We start from the raw sequence: 18,350 nt of genomic DNA, 5'->3' as shown, positions 1-18,350 counted from the left end.
ATCTCTCCTTTCTTCTTCTAAGGATTTCTTTAATGTATCCTTTGCCTTGGAGGTAGTTGATCTCCTTCCTGAGAGCTATGCAATCCTCTGTGATGTGACCGAAGTCTTCATGGTATGCACACCATTTAGATTTGTCTTTCCAAGCGGTGGATTTTTCTCCTTTTCTTGACCATCTTGCTTTGTCTATAAGATCCTGCATAACAAATATCCACAGAAAAACAATAGTCAGTAATCTTTGGAAAATCTTCTTCCTATCCCTCATCTTCAAGGGCATTAACCCTATGATGGTCAAGTTTGGAATATGGTTTTGATTTATAGGATCTTTGGGCCGAGGAATCGGCCTTTCTATTGGGGTGATCATAAGAGCTTGGTGGGTTGCTCCTTTTTTGATCTCATTGTCTTCTTCGAGCCTGATGAATGTTAGTGCTCTACTTCTGACTTCGTCCATCCTCCTGCATGGAGTCATTACGAGGTCTTCATAGAAAGGTGAATCTTTCTTTAAGCCCATTTTAAAGGCTTCGACTGCAGTTGCCATGTCGATGTTGTGGATACTTAGGGCTTCCCTGCCAAACCTGTTCATAAAAGTCCTAAAGGATTTCTTAGGATCCTAGACCACCCGATAGAGATCACTGGTGATATTTTCGAATGTTCTGCTACAAGAAAATTGGTTGTTAAATAAATTAATTAAATGAGAAATGATGCAGTAGAATATGGAGGATCATTAAGAAGCCATTTTAAAGCTGATCATGTGAGGGTTAAACCAAAACCCTTGCACATGCAAGCTTCTTTCAAGTGAGTGGGGATGGGAATGATATCCATCATTTCCTTGTATTATGCCACGTGCTCCTCCGGATCCGTAGTCCCATCGTAAGGCTTCATGCTGGGGGTCTGAAAGCGCTTTGGGACTTCCGTATCAACTATCGCTGGAACGAATTTGGAGATCATGTGGCTTGTGGGGGATACTTCTGGTACAGGCTGAACTACTCTAGGTACGCTTGAGTCATTTGTCTTAGTTGTTGGAGCTCATTTGCCATGATCGGGCTTAAACCTGTATCAAGATCCATTGAGTTAGCAGTAAAGATATTATTATTGATGGGGTTACCAGGATCCTTGTTATTGGGAGTAACAAAGGTTTCAGTGGGATCATAGGTCGTATGGGCTTGTTCTCTCGGAGTCGTGCCCCAAGCGGGAACAGAGATCGATGTTGAGGATCCTATCTCACGACGAATCATTGAGGATCCCGTGTTGTCGAAGTTCAGGATCTTGGGCTGCAATATCGAGGGTACTGCTTCTTGAGGTTTATGGATTTATGTCTTCATTCTCTCTACTTCCTTGAGAATTGTTATGTTATCCTCCCGATGCTAGGCAACTTGTCGTTCCAGTCTCTTCATCATAGCGAAGATTTCATTGTTGGAAATCAGCATAGGAGGATCATGGAGTCTTGGGTAACGACCGAAGAAGTGTTTTTCTTCGGTGCTTCTGAGGCTTTCATGGGAGCTCTGGAAGGAGGTGGTGGAAGGTTTTTGGAGGAATTAAGGAAAAGGATAGGGTCGATTGTGTAGACATGATCTTTCGAAGAATTTTGAACACCACGGCCCCACGGTGGTCGGTGGGCGCCAAATTGTTTTGGTCAAAAAATGAACAAACAAGAAGCGACCAAAGTGTATGAGAGATTGTGATGTTCAAAAATGCAAGTATAAAATGTTGATCAAAGTGAAACAAGTTGTTTACAAGGAAAACCCTTGATCCTTGCTAGGATCTCCGACATAAAACATTGGGAGATGATAATAATCACCTGCCTTGATAATTTTATTGATTGCAAATGTCGATTACAAAGAAAATGAAAAGAATATAAGTACAAGTGTTGTTGTTCTGCTATGAGTCGTTTTTCGTGTGATGAATGCATGTGTTTTTTATAGTCTAAAACTAATAACAAGAACTCCGATAATTCTTCCGAGATCAACTTATAGATGTTACTTGACTTGGTCTTCCGGGTCTTTTGCATGGTTACAATGATTATTCGTTGAAAATAAGGTAGTGTTTGTTTTCTGTCTGCAGATCTGCGTGACCTCTTCTGTCTACGCCACGCAAACCACGCGTAGACATTAGCCTTCACATACTGTTTGTTTTTTTGAAGACTGTAGACCTAAAAATGTCTGTGCGCACTCTTCGTTACGCAGATGTGGAGTAAAGTCTTCTAACATATTCAGACATCTTCTAGCCTAAAAAACATATATATTTATTTTTTTCAAAAAAAAATTTTAATTTATATTTTTTCCAACTTTATTAATGATAAACAATTTTGAAAAAAAATTACAAAACTTAAAAAAACGTTCGACGATACATACATGATATTTTTGACAAATTTATAAATAAATATTTATTACAATAATAGTCGTTGAAGTTGTTTATATAAATATGAAAAAAAAAATCATAATATATTCTTAGATTTTTTTGCCAAATTTTGTAAAACGTTATTTAATACAGTATCGTCAATTTATCGAGAAAATATTTATGGTACGTTTTTAATGAATTTAATTGAAAAAACCGAAGTTTATTTCCATTCATGTATGTATCAAATTCTTTGATCACTAATTATAATGTTTAGTTATAACTCTGCAACCAAAGTTGTTAGTTTTTATCAAATATATACGTTAATTCATACCATTTTTATTTTTATTTTTATTTTTATAGAATAATACATAAAAGTTGATCTAGATTCGTTAATTATTTATATAAAGTCATAAAAATATTAAAAAATCACTTTGAAGTTTGAAAAAAATCAGTTTATTTAGATTTCAGTTTATTTTAGTAGTCCGCAGATTTTAAAAAAACAAACAATTTTTTTTTTTCAGACTGCAGACGTTTGGTCCACATCTTCTATTGTAGAAGTCTACAGATATGGTCCGCAGACTGCAAACATTTTATCTCAAAAAAAACAAAGAGCACCTTAGTATCTCAATCTTGAAACTAAATATGTTTATTGGGCGAACTCTTTAATGTATTTTTTTTTTCATCAAATCAATAATAGACTTTATATTCATATGATTTGTTTACTCTGTTTTTATTAGAGAAAACGACTCCAACCTTGTGTTCAAGTGCCAAAGTCATTTATAGATAACACCAACAAATATATTTTAAATGATCAAAATAGACAATTTAACTATGATGTTGTTTTGTATAAATTATTTATTTTTTTCTTAGCCGTGTTTTATTAAAATGCATAAGAAATGTTCGAAATTATATGTTGGTGTTGTTGAATTTATATTATAAGATTAAATTATTTGTATTGTTTTGTTTGATAGATTTTATTGTCATATACTCTTAAATATAAAATGATCAAGTAATTAAGTAAACACTTCTAGTAAACATGATAAATTGTAAATATAAAAAATTTATCTGTTATTGCAAATTGAGGAAGTATAAGAACATATTTTATATGTGATAAGATTTACCGACATAAGTTATTTATCTTTTTACTCATAATAATAAAATGCTTACTTTTACCTATCAGGACCCTACCTATAATAACTAAATATTACATTTTCTTTCGGTAATAGTAATGTGTAATTTGAAACTTATAATATATATATATATATATATATATATATATATATATATATATATATATATATATATATATATATATATATATATATATATATATTATAAGTTTCAAATTACACATTAATATATATATATATATATATATATATATATATATATATATATATATATATATATACTCTTATTTTTTTATTTTTTTTATCAATAATAACAAGGTATTGACATTTTCTTTTTTGCAAATAACAGCGACACATTTATTACCGAAAATAGTAATATGTAACTGAATGCATTTTATAAATTTATAGTTACACATTACTATTTTTAACAAAGAAATGCAATCATGTTAATAACAAAAATAAAATAGAATGCTACAACGATATGTTTGGCGATATTAATTAACATTGAAGCAGACCTGTTTCTTAATTGTAATAGACTAATAGGTTGAGGCAAGCAAAATGGGCCCCACGGTGGGACCTGTTATGAAAATAGTCCAACATCCCTCCAATCGTTCACTTCCACCGACTTCATCTATAGATTTGTTTTTAGATTTAAACTTTTTCTCAATGAAATGGACAAATTTAAACATGAAACACCCAATAACTAGATATTTGACTTTTCGACTGTCAAAAGTAGTTTAATCATGATAAAAATGCTTTAGTAATTGGAACGATAAATCGATGAAAATAGTGTGTTTTATCCAATGTTTTAAAACCCCACTATTGGATCAATCCGATTTTCAAAATACGAGTAATTCTTCTATAAATGCAATGCATAATGGTGAATTTTTTAGTGGACTTTTATATACTATTGAAAATCTTTCAAACATAAGTGATTGTGTCTTTTTCAACCAAAAAAAAAGTATCCAATATAAAAGGAAACAAATTTTTTACATTCACAACAGTTTGTGCATTAAAATATTGTATGGTACAACTTTATTAAGGATAATTTGTTGTGTATAGAGAAAATTTATTATGTAAGAATCACTTACTAGTAAAACTTTTTGATTGAATGTAAAGATACTTTAGAGTCGAAATATACAAAGGAAAGATTACAAGATATGACAGTCCACTTAACACTTTGAACCAAGTATCTTTGAATCAATGTTTAATGAAATAAATATATAAATTTAACAAAGTTTTTACTTAACATGAAAATATTACTGTTTCAAAAACAAGAAAAGTGGGCTCAATGCGGGCATATTAAATAATAATAATAATAATAATGATAATAATAATAATAATAATAGTTCAAAATTGTTTGATATTTTGTTTCAGAATATGCTTTTTTAAAATATGTGCATTGTTGTTAAAAAAAATAGAAGATAAATATAAATATGTAACATGGTGATATTGTTTTTTATATTAGGTTTAAACAGAGTTTTTGTACGAATCGTGTCACCAATCAATTTAATCTGATTCGTAAATAGATAAAAAAAAATCTGCTCTTAGTTAACTTGGTCTCTTCATCGGTACATAGCCCAACCAACGGGGTCAATCCAGGTTTTAAAACATTGGGTCTATCAAAACCTAACCGGAAAATATGAATAGTTTTAAAAAATATATATATAGTTAAATCAATAATTTTATAACACTTATGCATCACTATCTAAAGGAATATACAAATATATCTAGAGGAAGAGAAAAGAAATATGTGGGGGACAAAGATTATTATTCGGGAACACGCAACTCACGTCTTGAAAAAGCAACTGACTTGCACATGGTTTGAATAGTTTGATTACGACCTTTTATGCTCTCTTTTCTTTTTTCAGGTTTTTTTGTCTGCATCGACTTAATGACTTCAGACTTGAGACCAAATTTATATACTGTATTATATTTCTAAATTTTAAACACTTGATACTTGAATACCATCATGATTTATGCATGCTGATACAAAATGTTAAATCATCATTTTTGTTACATGAATATCTTATGTTAGTTATGTTTCCTAACAAGAAAAACATCTAACATGTTTACTTATATCACTACTAATAGTATATCAATCAATCATAGTAACATAGATGATAAATAAACACATGAGTCATGATTATGTTCAAACTCTCAAACTGTACCGCTACCTTGGTGTGATTTTTTCAACATGGAAATATGCTTTTGGCCCCCAAGGTGGAATCTAAAAACCGTATCACTATTGCAAACGACGTTGCATATTGTACAAGTCCTCACAGCATTCACAGATGCTCCACCTTCCACTACCTTCCTCCTCTTCATTTCTAGCTCTTGTGGAGTCTCCACCTTCTTCTTTTTTGGGATCAGATTGGGATTGAGATTTTTAGGGTTTTCCAAGGGTCCTATGATTGGATTGGGGTTGCTTGTGGAAGTAGTGCCAAAAGTTAAAGAAGCAGCTGTGTTTAATTTTTCAATGTTTTTTATGTGTTTTTTACCCAACTTATGTTTATAAAGAATGTCCTTGGTGTTGCACTCGATTTTACAGATTTCACACCACGCTGACTGGGCGATTTTTGTTTTCTTTGGGATTTTTTTCCATGGCCCACGAGGTTGTTGGGCGCTTGGATTGGTCCATCCACTGGGGATTGAAGTTAGTAGTTGTTGTGAACTATCTTGACCTATCAATCCAGCCTGTGCATGCAAACATTGCCACAAATACGTTTTTAGATACAAAATTACAAATAAATAATAGTATATCAAGATCAACATTAAAAAACAAATAATATAAACTTTTATCCTTTTTCAATGGAATCCCAATCAAACAGTAACTTTTTGGGCCTTGCAATTTTGAATCTGTAAGATTTCCTTGGGTGGAGGCAAGACTGTGACTGTCTACATCTAAACTCTCCCTTACCCCCATTGACCTGGGGATTGTTGTTGTTGTTGAATACGTCCAAGTGAGTTAGTTTTGGCAATTTACAATTCTTATTTTTCTAGGGAAATAAATCTAGGATGATTAGAACAGAAAACTGTGGTATAACTGTATTTTTTTTTTTTTACATTTGAGCATGTACAACGATAAGTTGCGGCCAATTACAAATACATTGGTTAAAAACTCATTCGCTCTTTCGGAATATTAAGGTTGACCTTATCACTAAGACACTGACTAAGAAATTAGCTGAAATTAGGTTTCAGTAATTATATACTATATTAACAAACATTTAAGATGACAGATTCACTAATGCAACAATGAGAGTATGCTTAGTTTTCCCAGCAATCCCACGTAACTTCAAATGCTAAAGATTTATGATAGATGCAACTTGGAGCATGATTAAACACTGCCATTAAATAACAACTACATTCTTACCACATGAGTTAGATCTCCTATATGCTCTCTGTTCAAGAAATATGAGCTACAGCCTACACTTCAAATTTGCTATGAACAACAAGTTGATATGAAATTTGTTACCAATTTATAACCAACATATTTCAATCTGAAATAGTTGTTGCTTTGTCGATTCTTGGCACAAATCAGAATCTAGAATACTATCAGATTTAGAAATGTGACATGTTCCACTATCAAATAACAATTATCATTTGGGTCTAACATACAAGATTGAATTCTGAAAAACGAAATGGGCTCTAACTTACTGTCCATTATTGGCACAAAATCAGAATCTAAAATCCTCTCAAATTTAGAAAAGTGACACATTTCAATTCCCATGAACACATGTCAGTTTGGGTCTAACACAAAAGACTGAATTTTGAAAAACTAAATGGACTCTTTAACTTACAGTTGCATATAGAGCACTTCCATATGGCTGAACAGACTCCTCTGTCGCCCAATTTTGCACCAACAAGTCGGATGCATAAGTAGGTGGTGGCGCCGCAGTAATTGTCTGAGCGTAGGTCAGAGCACTGGCATGGAGAGCATTATAGGCGCCACCGGCGTGGCTAATGGAATATGACGGCAAATAGGATTCGGAACCAGGAGGATCAGGATTTATCGCGGCACTGCTATATTGCGATTCAATTTGCAAGTGGCGTTGCTGATGAAGGGGATAAGGGTTAGGGTTTTGAGAGGGGAAATACGAATAGTACTGAGAGGTATCGTGATGGCGATGGTGAGTATAAAGATCAGACAAGGTGGTGTTTGCTGGTTGCATCTTTTTTTTTCCTCACCGATCGATCGCGGTGGTGGCTGTGCCGTTGTGGTGTGTCCCAGGAGGAAGAGGAGATCTGTCAACGGAAAGGCAAAGACGATGACAATTTTCAGAAATTTGGTAATAGTTTCGATAGCAAGTAAGTTACAAAAGTAGTCCCTTTACTATCACAGTATAGTTCCATTTATCCAGCTTCTAATTTTACGATTGAACTTAAAACCCCCCAAAAAATGAACTAATACTTGGTGAGCAATATTCTATTTTAAAATTGAAGTTTATATTGAGTTTCGGTTGTTTCTTTAAATATCATTATTTTGAACCTCAAAACATAATGAATTTTACAACGAATGGAAACACACCAAAAATTTGGACTGCAATGGTACAGTACTAGAAATTGTATTCCTTATTTTAAAACAGTTAAAAGTAAAAATCGTTACATTTAATACTTATTATGAGAGGGCAATTCGGTCAATTAGGCCGGTTTATACCGCATGGTAAAATATATTACTCCATGTAAAGTAATAAAAGTTTGAGTCTATCATATCTGTGAAATAGAAAGGGGAGCAACAACCAAAGAGATCTGTGTCCCCGACACGGGAGCTAAACACCAGACAAGACAAGAGAGAGATTAAAAGAGAAATTTCTGTTGAAATCGCAATTCTGCATGAGAATTTGTCTTGAAATTGCAATCGTTTTGGCGCGTATATTTGAATAAGAAGATCAGAAAAATGATGTCAGGAAATTACACAAGCATTAATAATCAGAATACTTCCGGATCTGTTCCGGTTCCGGTACGTGTCTTCTTGTTCTTCTTCATTTGCATTTAATCGTGTTTAATAAATACCTAATTAGTAATCAGAACATTAACTTAGATTTATATTTTAGTCTGTTCCAGATCCGCCGGGACAAGTCTCCATCAAATTCAACGGTAACCCTATCTAATCAGAATTTCGTAAATCTTTTTAGACTCGTTGTTAAGCCCATTAAGTTTTTCATTGCAGAGTCGACACTCCAAACGTTTCCACCTTCTTCTACACCACAAGGAGGGAAGATCTCCGCCAGTTCTCGTTCTAGTTCTGGCATACCTCGTGATTCTGATGGTATTTTATGTTTCCAAATTCAAATCTCAATCTATCTATCTATCTCGTTTCCAATTGGCTCACTACATTGATATCGATTTATAATTTATTTCAATGCCGGAATTAAGCATACACACTTCAGCATCAGACTCTAATCACCATTGATCTTTCAAATCAGAAGATGAAACGATAAGTTTGAAACAGTGCATACTCTTCTTTTGATTTCATAAGCTCAATTAGTGCTGTTTTTAAATGTAATTTAACTTGGTATAAATATAACTTTTCCATATGTTTTCGTATACTTTCATAAAATAATGACAATTGAAGATATGTGATTTGTGTAGTCGTACTTTATTACTTATTTTGTGAGAAATGATCTGTATGTGCAGTTCCCTTCTCAAAGCCAATTTCTGGTTCATCAGATCAACAAAAACAACAACAACAACAACAACAAGCAGCCGCTCCCCCGGGTTGGCTTAAGATATTCACAGTCGCTGCTTACCAGCCCTACTTTGATGTTGACACGTCTGATATTCTAGCGAGGATTAAAGATTCATTTTTTCCCTTCAAAGGAACCTTCAGTCAGAAAACTGCTACTACCCCAGACTTGTAAGTTATTTCTGAAAGTATATTATTCATAATGTGTTGTGTACATTAATGAACACTGGTTTTGTTGTAGGTATGGACCCTTTTGGATATGCACAACATTGATCTTTGCATCAGCTTCAATTGGTACATGTGTGACTTATCTTGCTCGAAAGCTACATCATTTGGAATGGGACTATGATATTCATCTGTTGACATGGTCAGCTAGCGTTTTGTATGGCTATGTTGTTGTTGTACCCATCGCCTTGTATATAATTCTCAAGTACTTCTCTGCACCTTTGGGCCTTGCTCAACTACTCTGCCTCTATGGCTACTCCCTCTTCATCTTCATCCCCGCAGTCGTAAGCAAATTTTTTCGAAGTTTTCAGATTTCAGTTTTGTTTCTTGCTACTTCAAAAGTTCAAAATCATTAATTTGAATTGCAGTTTCTGTCTATTATTCCGGTGGAAGCAATCCGGTGGGTGGTTACGGGTGTTGCTGGATTCATGTCAGCAATGTTTGTGGCATCAAATCTAAAAACTCACATAGTGTCCGCAGGCGAAAAATGGTTTTGGATTGTTGCTGGGATTTTTCTGTTGCAGCTGGCTCTTTCCATTGTACTTAAGCTCTATTTGTTCAGCGTAAGTACATAGTTTTCTTTATAGGTCAATACTTAATAAGCTTGTTATTTTCTATTGATTTTGGTTGATAAGAGTTGTTTGTTTTGTTTGTCAATGTTTAAGAAAAATTAATAACATACTACTTCAACAAAAAAGGGTCATCATATTAAAAAAATCCATGAGATACAATGTAGAAGGAAGGAACTGAACATAAAAAAGCTTAGTAAACATATATAATATGGCAACCAATTACCAACCCAAATGGAAGTTGTTGTTTTTTTCACTACAGGGTGCAAATATAAGAATAAAAGAACTGACCAGCCAAAAATAGTGAACTGAACTGAACTGACTAGTGCTCTCAAGTTCCAAATTGTTTGTTTAGACCAAAGCAGGCATGTCCTTGAGCCAAGCATCAAGTGGCTTACCAATCGAGTAGACAATGAAACCGATTTCTCTCAGTTTCTCACTGTCCACAACGTTTCTCCCATCAAACACAAAAGCAGGTTTCTGCATGTTGTCATATATCTTCTGGAAATCAAGGTTTTTGAACTCGTCCCATTCAGTCAAAATACAAACACCATGAGCATCCTTGGTGGCTTCATAAGCATCCCAAACAACACCTACTTGTTTCACAGTAGTGGGACTCATTGGCTGAAGGTGAAGAGGGTGGTCCCAGTCAAACTTCTTCATGGAAAGGTCTCTCTGGATCTGATCCTCCGTCACTTGTGGATCATAGATACTCAACAACGCCTTGTCACCTAACAAACCCTTGCAAACATCAATGGCTGGTGTTTCACGGGTGTCACCAGTGTCCTTCTTGAATGCGAACCCAAGTATCGCAATCTTCTTGTTGGAAACAGTGTTGAACATAGACGCCACAACCCGGTTCACAAAACGGGTCTTCTGGTAGTCATTAATCTTGATCACTTGTTTCCAGTATTCTGCTACTTCAGGGAGACCATTACACTCACAGATGTACACCAAGTTCAAAATATCCTTCTGGAAGCAAGACCCACCAAACCCAACACTCGCGTTCAAAAACTTTGGGCCGATTCTTGTGTCCTTCCCAACCGCATACGCCACCTGGCTAACATTCGCACCGGTCGCTTCGCAGAGCGCTGACATGGCGTTAACGGAGGAGATACGTTGTGCCAGGAAAGCGTTGGCAGCAAGTTTCGACAGCTCAGCGGACCATAAGTTTGTTGTGATGATGTTTTCATCCGGGACCCATTTTGCGTACACTGCCTTCAAAGCTTGGATTGCTTTCTCTCCCCCTGGGGTTTCCCTGCCTCCGATTAAAACCCTGTCAGGGTTAAAAAGATCTTGAATTGCGGTTCCCTCAGCGAGAAACTCCGGGTTTGAAAGGATCTGGAAGTTGATCCCTTTGCTGTTATGTGTCAGAATCTTTTCAATGGCTTCAGCTGTTTTCACTGGAACAGTTGATTTTTCAACAACGATTTTGTCTGATTTTGACACGTCAGCAATCATACGGGCAGCACTTTCCCAGTATGTGAGATCAGCAGCTTTACCAGCTCCAAGACCACGGGTCTTTGTTGGGGTGTTGACCGAGACAAATACAATGTCGGCCTCACAAACGTGTTTTTCCACATCAGTGCTGAAGAAGAGGTTCTTGCCTCTGCGTTGCTTCACCACATCATCAAGACCTGGCTCGTAGATTGGGAGCTGGTCACTGTTCCAGGCTGTTATGCGAGGTACAGAGATATCAACTACTGCCACTTCGATATCAGGGCACTTGAGTGCTATCACAGCCATGGTGGGACCCCCAACATAACCAGCTCCAATGCAGCAGATCTTCACCATCTTCTTGTGTTACTACTGTAGAATGCAGATCAGGATTCCGAATAAGCATATATCAAGTCGCATATAAAGTTGATCAAAAGTTACTTTTTACTTAAACAGTTAAATTACATTTTCCATTGTCACAGAAGAAATTATATTGTGGAACTTATCAATGGATGCTCAAACAAGTAACAATCCAATAGTCATTGCTACTCTTTTCAAAAGAAGAGATCGGAAAAATGCCAAAAAGATCCATCCAGATTTGCATGTGTGAGGATCATTCGAGATTTTGCTCTTCTCGTGCCCTACTCTATATAACGAAGTATCTTAGACACTGATCAAACATGAAATCTTCTAATGGACGTAATTAACATAAAATTAAAGATGTGTATGGAAAACCTATAAGCGGAGATTTTAGGTTAGATGTAATAGAATGGAGTACTTATTACTTAACAGAATAACAGTCCAGTGAGAGCTTGCTATAGTTTTATAAAAACTGGACACCTTTACTTGATTTTAGGTAAAAGTTTAGATCTGCTTCAGATATAAGCAACTAAATAAATCGCGAACACATTCTAGTTTGAACTCGAGCGGCTCAAGCATTTTGATTGAATTACAATGAAAAATCCTTGATCACATCAATTAAACAATACCAACCGCACAGATCTAAAGCGAACACCTTCGATTTATAACCGACAACCTAAATTTCAGCTCACTAAGATATAACAACTTAAATATCTTCAATGAACCAAATGTAAATGGATCTGATCATATAAATAAAAAATGGATCTAACAAGTAAACAAATAGATCGGGTCATTTAGGTCAAAAACAGAGCAATTGGTGCTAATAACACTAAGAATTACAAGGTAAACGCAATACCAAATGAAGTTAATACACAAAATCATGGATCGGGAATGTTACCTTGTAGATCCGCGATCACAGGGTGTGCTTCTTTGAAACAACGAGAGAGATCTGTTATGTGTAATACGAAACATAGAAAGCGGGGACATGTTTATATAATCGTTGAAAATATAATATCTTTCCCTTACGTTTCAATGAATGACACTTTATTACCCTCTGATAACCCTTTTGTTTCTAACTCGTTTGCCATGATGTGGACAGCTCAACGCGTCCACCTACACGCATTTGGCAGATGGACAGGGAGGTGTAAAATTCTTTCACTTTTCTCCTTCAAAACTGTTTCTCAACATTTTTTACCCATCAAGTTTTATTATAATTATTAATGGCAGAAATAAAGATATAAACTTTTGAAAAGTTTACATAAAAATTGGAATTTATAATTATTATTTGACCAGAAGTGCTTGAAAAAGATAAATATAAACTTTTAAAAAACTTACATTAAAAGTTAAACTAAAAATTAAAAGTTTTTAAAAATGATAAACTCTATTATTTCTCAACATTTTTACCCATCAAGTTTTATTATAATTATCAATGGCAGAAATAAAGATATAAACTTTTGAAAAGTTTACATAAAAATTGGAATTTATAATTATTATTTGACCAGAAGTGTTTGAAAAAGATGGATATAAACTTTTTAAAAAACTTACATTAAAAGTAAAACTAAAAGTTAAAAAGTTTTTAAAAATGATAAACTTTATTATCGGAATGACTCACATTAACCCGTCTTATGATCCATAAGTGATGTCAATCTTTAAATTTTTTGTAAGCTAAATTCTACTTAAAGTAGTTTTTTGTATTAAGCTTTAAGTTATAAAATAAAAGCTTTAAGATTTAGTTCTAAACAGACATTGTTTTTAATTCAAGTTTTGTTTAAAAGCTCTAATAATCTTGCTGCGAAACACACCCTTTATGTCTTTTAGACTCGATGAAAACTTGATCGAAAGTCATTAAACAAGTCATTTTATCATTTGTCTTTTATTATATCATTTCCAATATTATGTAACTCATAAAAATAATATTTGAATGGTCCCCGTACATTTATGTTCCTCTCAGATGAATTCTTAGGAAAAATATTTTCCGTTGTAGGCAACCGAGCCTAAAGGCCTTTTTTTACAATTTGAATAAAATCTCATCACTTTATGTTTATGCTTTTATGCTTATGATAATATATGATGATCCATAATAAGAGAGTAAACAATAGATTGAAAGAAAATTTATTTTTAGCAGTTTTACAAGTAAATGGGATAATTCCTTCCCCGAATGCTTGAGTTTTTTTGGCTTCAAGTTTAGTGGCACCGACATCTCATCATTATAAATATGGTGGGGTACATTCACAATTGTGTGTACTTTTTTTCCTACATTGTTTAATATAAAAAGAAACGAATAAAGTTTTATAATCTTTTTAACTTGATTAGAAAATGGGACTAGGATTCTCAAAGTGTACGCAACTATGCATTGCACTCGGATTAACTTTGCTTGTTTGCAATGTCTAAAGTTGGTTTGACAATTATACTTACTGCAAAGATTTATACAGAAATATTACATATTTATAAATTAATTAATTAATTAAAAAAAAGATCAATATAGGATAATGCTACCACTAAAACTGTTATTAATAAATTTACTTTTAACATTACGTAAAATCAAATATAGTCCTAAAACGCATGCTTTTTAACAGTAATTTAAGTCTTAATTTGATAGTTTACAAATACAGCATTGTATACATACAATCTAGACACAATTTCAAGGGTGCAATGTGTAATTTAATTAAAATACAAAGGAGTCAAACCCATGGTTCAAGTCTACTCATTCTTTTGTATTAAGGTATGTACACTTACACTACTATACCAACGAAGCTTCCATTAATTAATAGCGTCGCATGTGCAGTATGCACTACACATGATCAACTTCATTTTTCACCTCTCTTCACGTTTAACAAAATTTTATAGATAAAAATTTATACATAGTTTATAAATTTTAATTAAATTATATATTGAAAAAACTTCTAACTATAGATTCGTTGCTATGTTTAAGTATTATTAACGAATTGATAACAAATGTATCAAAATAAACTCATACATTGTACAAACATTATTTTCAAATGAAGGAACCAGTGTCCTTATAGATGCGATGACTTTATAAATATGAAATGTGTACATATAAAGTTTGATGTACCAAACCTACAAAACGATAACATTAGAGACCAAATTTGTTATTTATTCCATAAAAATAACACACTTTGAGTCTTTTGACTTGGAATATGTTTCACCACTGTCAACCTCTTCTTGGCAGCACCTTCCTTGACGGTGTTAAAGTGGATCCTCACCATTTATTGGACCATTCGCCTTAAAATTTAAATCCCCACAACCAAAATAACGACCAATGAAATCACATTCGACAAAACAAAAAAATCAAATAAAATAAACAATATGTTAAAAGTAAATGAGAATATGAGATTGATCAAGATGAAAACAAAAACAATTATAATAATAAGATACTATAAATAAAGAAACTAGAGTCTTCGTCATTTAACTCATTAAGCTCTTGCAATTTAGGTCAATTGTGAAATTTATTTCCCCACGATCTCTAGTATTTTCACAATCAAAACCACAAACGACCAATAAGTCAGAAAGCTTTCATGTAAATTTCTAGAAGTACAAATTCAAGCAAATATCACATCCACCATATCCAAAATTCAAATAAAACACATGCAATTCATTCTATCATCAGCAACAACAAACACCCAAAAACCTATCGTATCATCCCAAAATAAAAAAACCATAGAAATCAAGTGTATGTATTTGTGGAAGCAAATAACAAGTAGTAACTACTACTTTGATTTCTTTCCTCCTTTTGTTTCTTTAGTAGCAGCAGGAGGAGCTATGAAGGGCATAAACGTCTTTCCACCCATAAAAGGCTGCAACACTTGAGGCACTTCAACACCATTTTCCCTCTGGTAATTCTCCAGAATGCAACACATTGTCCTCTCTGTTGCTGTGAGTGTGGAATTCAATAAATGACAGTATTGCTTTGTTTGTTCATTGCTCTGCAAAATCAACACTCCACTTAATAATTTAATTTAATGAAATTAACAAACAAAATACAATTCAAAATTTAAAACCAAAACCAACCTTCTTCTGCCCAAATCTAATCTCCAACTTTCTTGACTGGTAATCAGTGCAATTTGAACATGACACAAGCTCTCTGTAGGTTTTGGATGCAGGAAACCATGCTTCCAAGTCATACTTTTTTGCTGCAGCATCATTTAGTGCACCAGAGACTATGGACACCACATGATAAGGCAAATTCAACTGCAGTGTTCAATAAATAAATATTTATGGTGAAGTGAAAACAAATACTAGTAATTAATTAATTAATTAATTAATTACCATTTGATAAAAGTCCTCAGAGTTTTTGATCATCTCCTCATGCATGTCCCATGAGTCATTAGCATTAGGGCTGGTGATACAGAACTGTTCCACTTTCTCAAACTGATGAACACGGAAGATTCCAAGAGTGTCACGACCATGGGACCCAGCTTCCTTCCGGAAGCAAGATGAATATCCAGCATATCTGACAATTTTCAAAAAAAAAAAAAAATGAACAACTTTCTTTTCTTTCTGGCTTAATCAGCTTAATAGGTTCAGCCCTCTTTACCTTAGTGGTAGCTGTGTTGGATGAATCCAGTCATCTATGTGATAAGCACAAAGTGGTTGTTCAGCAGTAGCAATCAGATACTTGTCATCTCCCTCACCTGTTACCTATCAATCAAGCAGAACAATCACTTTAAATCTTGAAAAATATTTTCCACAGAACTGGAGGGAGATGTATATTTGTATTTACCTTGTAAAGTTCTTCATCAAATTGGGCTAATTGAGCACACTTTGCCATTATATCTTTCCTCATAAAGAATGGAGTTTGCAACGATGTGAACCCCCTTTTCTCAAGAAAATCAAGTCCAAAGTTTATAAGAGCTTGATTCAGACGCACACCATCTCCTTTTAAATAAAATCCTCTACCACCAGCTACATTAGCACCTAAATATAACATTAAAAAAGATGTGTTAGCTTAGCCCTTCAATAACATGTTAAAAGTGAATCAAATAATTAATTATAACACCTCTTTTCAAATCTGCAATTCCAAGAAGTTCAACAAGCTCAACATGATTTTTTAGGTTTGGCTCTGTTCTTTTCTCTCCCCAATCCCGGACAACAGCATTATTTGCCTAAGAGATGATGAATGTTATGGGATACATCATACATATGTGTATTTGAAGAAACAAGAAAGAAAAAATAATGTCCACCTCATCATTGCTAACAGGAACAGAATCATGCACAAGATTCCCAACCACCTCCAATTTTGAATATAATGCTGCACGAGCTGCCTGAACCTCTAAATCTTTCTTTGCAGTTGAGTCCTTGTTTTCCTCTGTGTCTTTTATCTTGGAACTGGCATCTTCCCCAGCCTTCAAATGAATCAATTTTGCAATTTAGTATTAAAGATACTATAAAAGTTCATCATGCTAATGAAACACAAGATTTTCAAAGATAGTAAGACTTACAATTCTAAGTTTAGCCACTTCTTTGTTGATCTTGTTAAAGTCTTTGCGCAACTGTTCAAGCTCAAACTGACCTGTAAATCAAAATGTAAAGAATGAACAAAATGATGTGTAAAGCCTGCTTCCTAAGTTATGTAATATATAAACTCCAAGATAAATCAAAATGAAGCTTACGTTCTCGCCACTTCTTGTCAAGATCAATAATTTCATCAACAATTTCTACATTTGCAAATCGACGACGCTGAGATTCGCGTATAATTTCTGGGTTGTTGCCCTTTTCCTCCCTAAATAGATTTATGTCCAACATGCTTTCTCCTTCTTTCTTGCTTTCTGGTATAAAATAATGTGAAGAAAAAACAAAATTTGAGCATAAGGCAGTAAAGTGTAAGGGCAACAAAACGAATATGAACAACACAGATAGCCTGCATTTACACATTACTATCAAAATGGACAAATTATATTACTCATTGACTATTAAAAAGCTGCAACATGTAACTTTGCAAGCAACAAGCACTGAGGCACACTATCAAGATTTCCCTGTTTTCCTTACCTTTTACATTTTAGGCTTTAGGTTTTGATAGTTATGTTTGAAAATCAAGGACTGCAAAAACTAGCACACTTATAGTAAAATTGTAAAAATCCAAATCGGGAATTGGGATTTACTGTCAATTTACAAATCCAGCAACAAGATTAAATCAGAATTCAGTGTACAGTGAAATAAAACGGAGAAAAAGAGAAGAGACTCAAGGAGGACCTGTGGGCTGTGTCGATTTGGGGAGCCTGTACACAGAGAAGAGAGCCGATTGCAAGATGGGGAGGAGATCAAAATGGAGTGATAGTGCTCTGTACAAGACAACCGAGAACAGAGAGGTCGGCTAGGGTTTTTATACTTTCAAATCTGAAAATTGTTCAATGCGTTGAGGGTCTTATAAAGGTTTTTAGAAATAGACAACTTTTTAAGCCCATTAGTCTATTTAAGTAAAGGATGAGACTGAAGTATTGATTTCTATTTATAAAGAACCCAGCTACGGCTACCCTTCCAAATTAATTGCATACCCAATTGAAAATTCCAACCTAAGAAAACGGGAATTTGGCATGACAAATACAAACTACATTTGACTCTATTTGTAAGAGATCTCGAGATCTCTATTTG

The 18,350-nt window shown here is 33.9% G+C and overlaps 4 protein-coding genes across 5 annotated transcripts; 1 reads left to right on the top strand and 3 right to left on the bottom strand.

Moving 5' to 3' along the window:
• Window positions 1-5,562: 5,562 nt before the first annotated feature.
• LOC145087639 (zinc finger RNA-binding-like protein) lies at window positions 5,563-7,815 on the bottom strand. Its single transcript, XM_079025645.1, has 2 exons — window positions 7,265-7,815; window positions 5,563-6,161 (listed from the first exon to the last, which is right to left on the bottom strand). Exons 1-2 carry the CDS (start codon window positions 7,634-7,636, stop codon window positions 5,625-5,627), a joined length of 909 nt encoding a protein of 302 aa, XP_078881771.1. The 5' UTR covers window positions 7,637-7,815; the 3' UTR covers window positions 5,563-5,624.
• A 370-nt stretch (window positions 7,816-8,185) lies between these two features.
• On the top strand, window positions 8,186-10,198 carry LOC145087640 (uncharacterized). Its single transcript, XM_079025646.1, has 6 exons — window positions 8,186-8,424; window positions 8,519-8,561; window positions 8,635-8,733; window positions 9,102-9,321; window positions 9,392-9,659; window positions 9,744-10,198. The coding sequence occupies exons 1-6, from the start codon at window positions 8,362-8,364 to the stop codon at window positions 9,948-9,950; spliced, it is 900 nt and encodes a 299-aa protein (XP_078881772.1). The 5' UTR covers window positions 8,186-8,361; the 3' UTR covers window positions 9,951-10,198.
• On the bottom strand, window positions 10,061-12,781 carry LOC145087638 (UDP-glucose 6-dehydrogenase 3). 2 transcript variants are annotated; one of them, XM_079025643.1, is made up of 2 exons: window positions 12,640-12,781; window positions 10,061-11,753 (listed from the first exon to the last, which is right to left on the bottom strand). In XM_079025643.1, the coding sequence occupies exon 2, from the start codon at window positions 11,736-11,738 to the stop codon at window positions 10,296-10,298; it is 1,443 nt and encodes a 480-aa protein (XP_078881769.1). In that variant the 5' UTR covers window positions 11,739-11,753; window positions 12,640-12,781; the 3' UTR covers window positions 10,061-10,295. The 2 variants fall into 2 exon arrangements, with proteins under 2 accessions (XP_078881769.1, XP_078881770.1); XM_079025644.1 differs by having other exon boundaries at window positions 10,061-11,750; window positions 12,640-12,738.
• Window positions 12,782-15,300: 2,519 nt separating this feature from the next.
• On the bottom strand, window positions 15,301-18,108 carry LOC145087637 (serine--tRNA ligase-like). Its single transcript, XM_079025642.1, has 10 exons — window positions 17,952-18,108; window positions 17,372-17,527; window positions 17,201-17,271; window positions 16,943-17,104; window positions 16,759-16,864; window positions 16,483-16,676; window positions 16,297-16,400; window positions 16,029-16,212; window positions 15,771-15,950; window positions 15,301-15,685 (listed from the first exon to the last, which is right to left on the bottom strand). Exons 2-10 carry the CDS (start codon window positions 17,502-17,504, stop codon window positions 15,470-15,472), a joined length of 1,350 nt encoding a protein of 449 aa, XP_078881768.1. The 5' UTR covers window positions 17,505-17,527; window positions 17,952-18,108; the 3' UTR covers window positions 15,301-15,469.
• Between the last annotated feature and the right edge of the window lie 242 nt (window positions 18,109-18,350).

The sequence above is a fragment of the Lactuca serriola genome, chromosome 2 (assembly GCF_051521515.1).
Source record: "Lactuca serriola cultivar US96UC23 chromosome 2, Lser_US96UC23_V15, whole genome shotgun sequence".
Classification (NCBI taxonomy): domain Eukaryota; kingdom Viridiplantae; phylum Streptophyta; class Magnoliopsida; order Asterales; family Asteraceae; genus Lactuca; species Lactuca serriola.
This window is presented reverse-complemented; position numbering and strand designations above follow the sequence as displayed.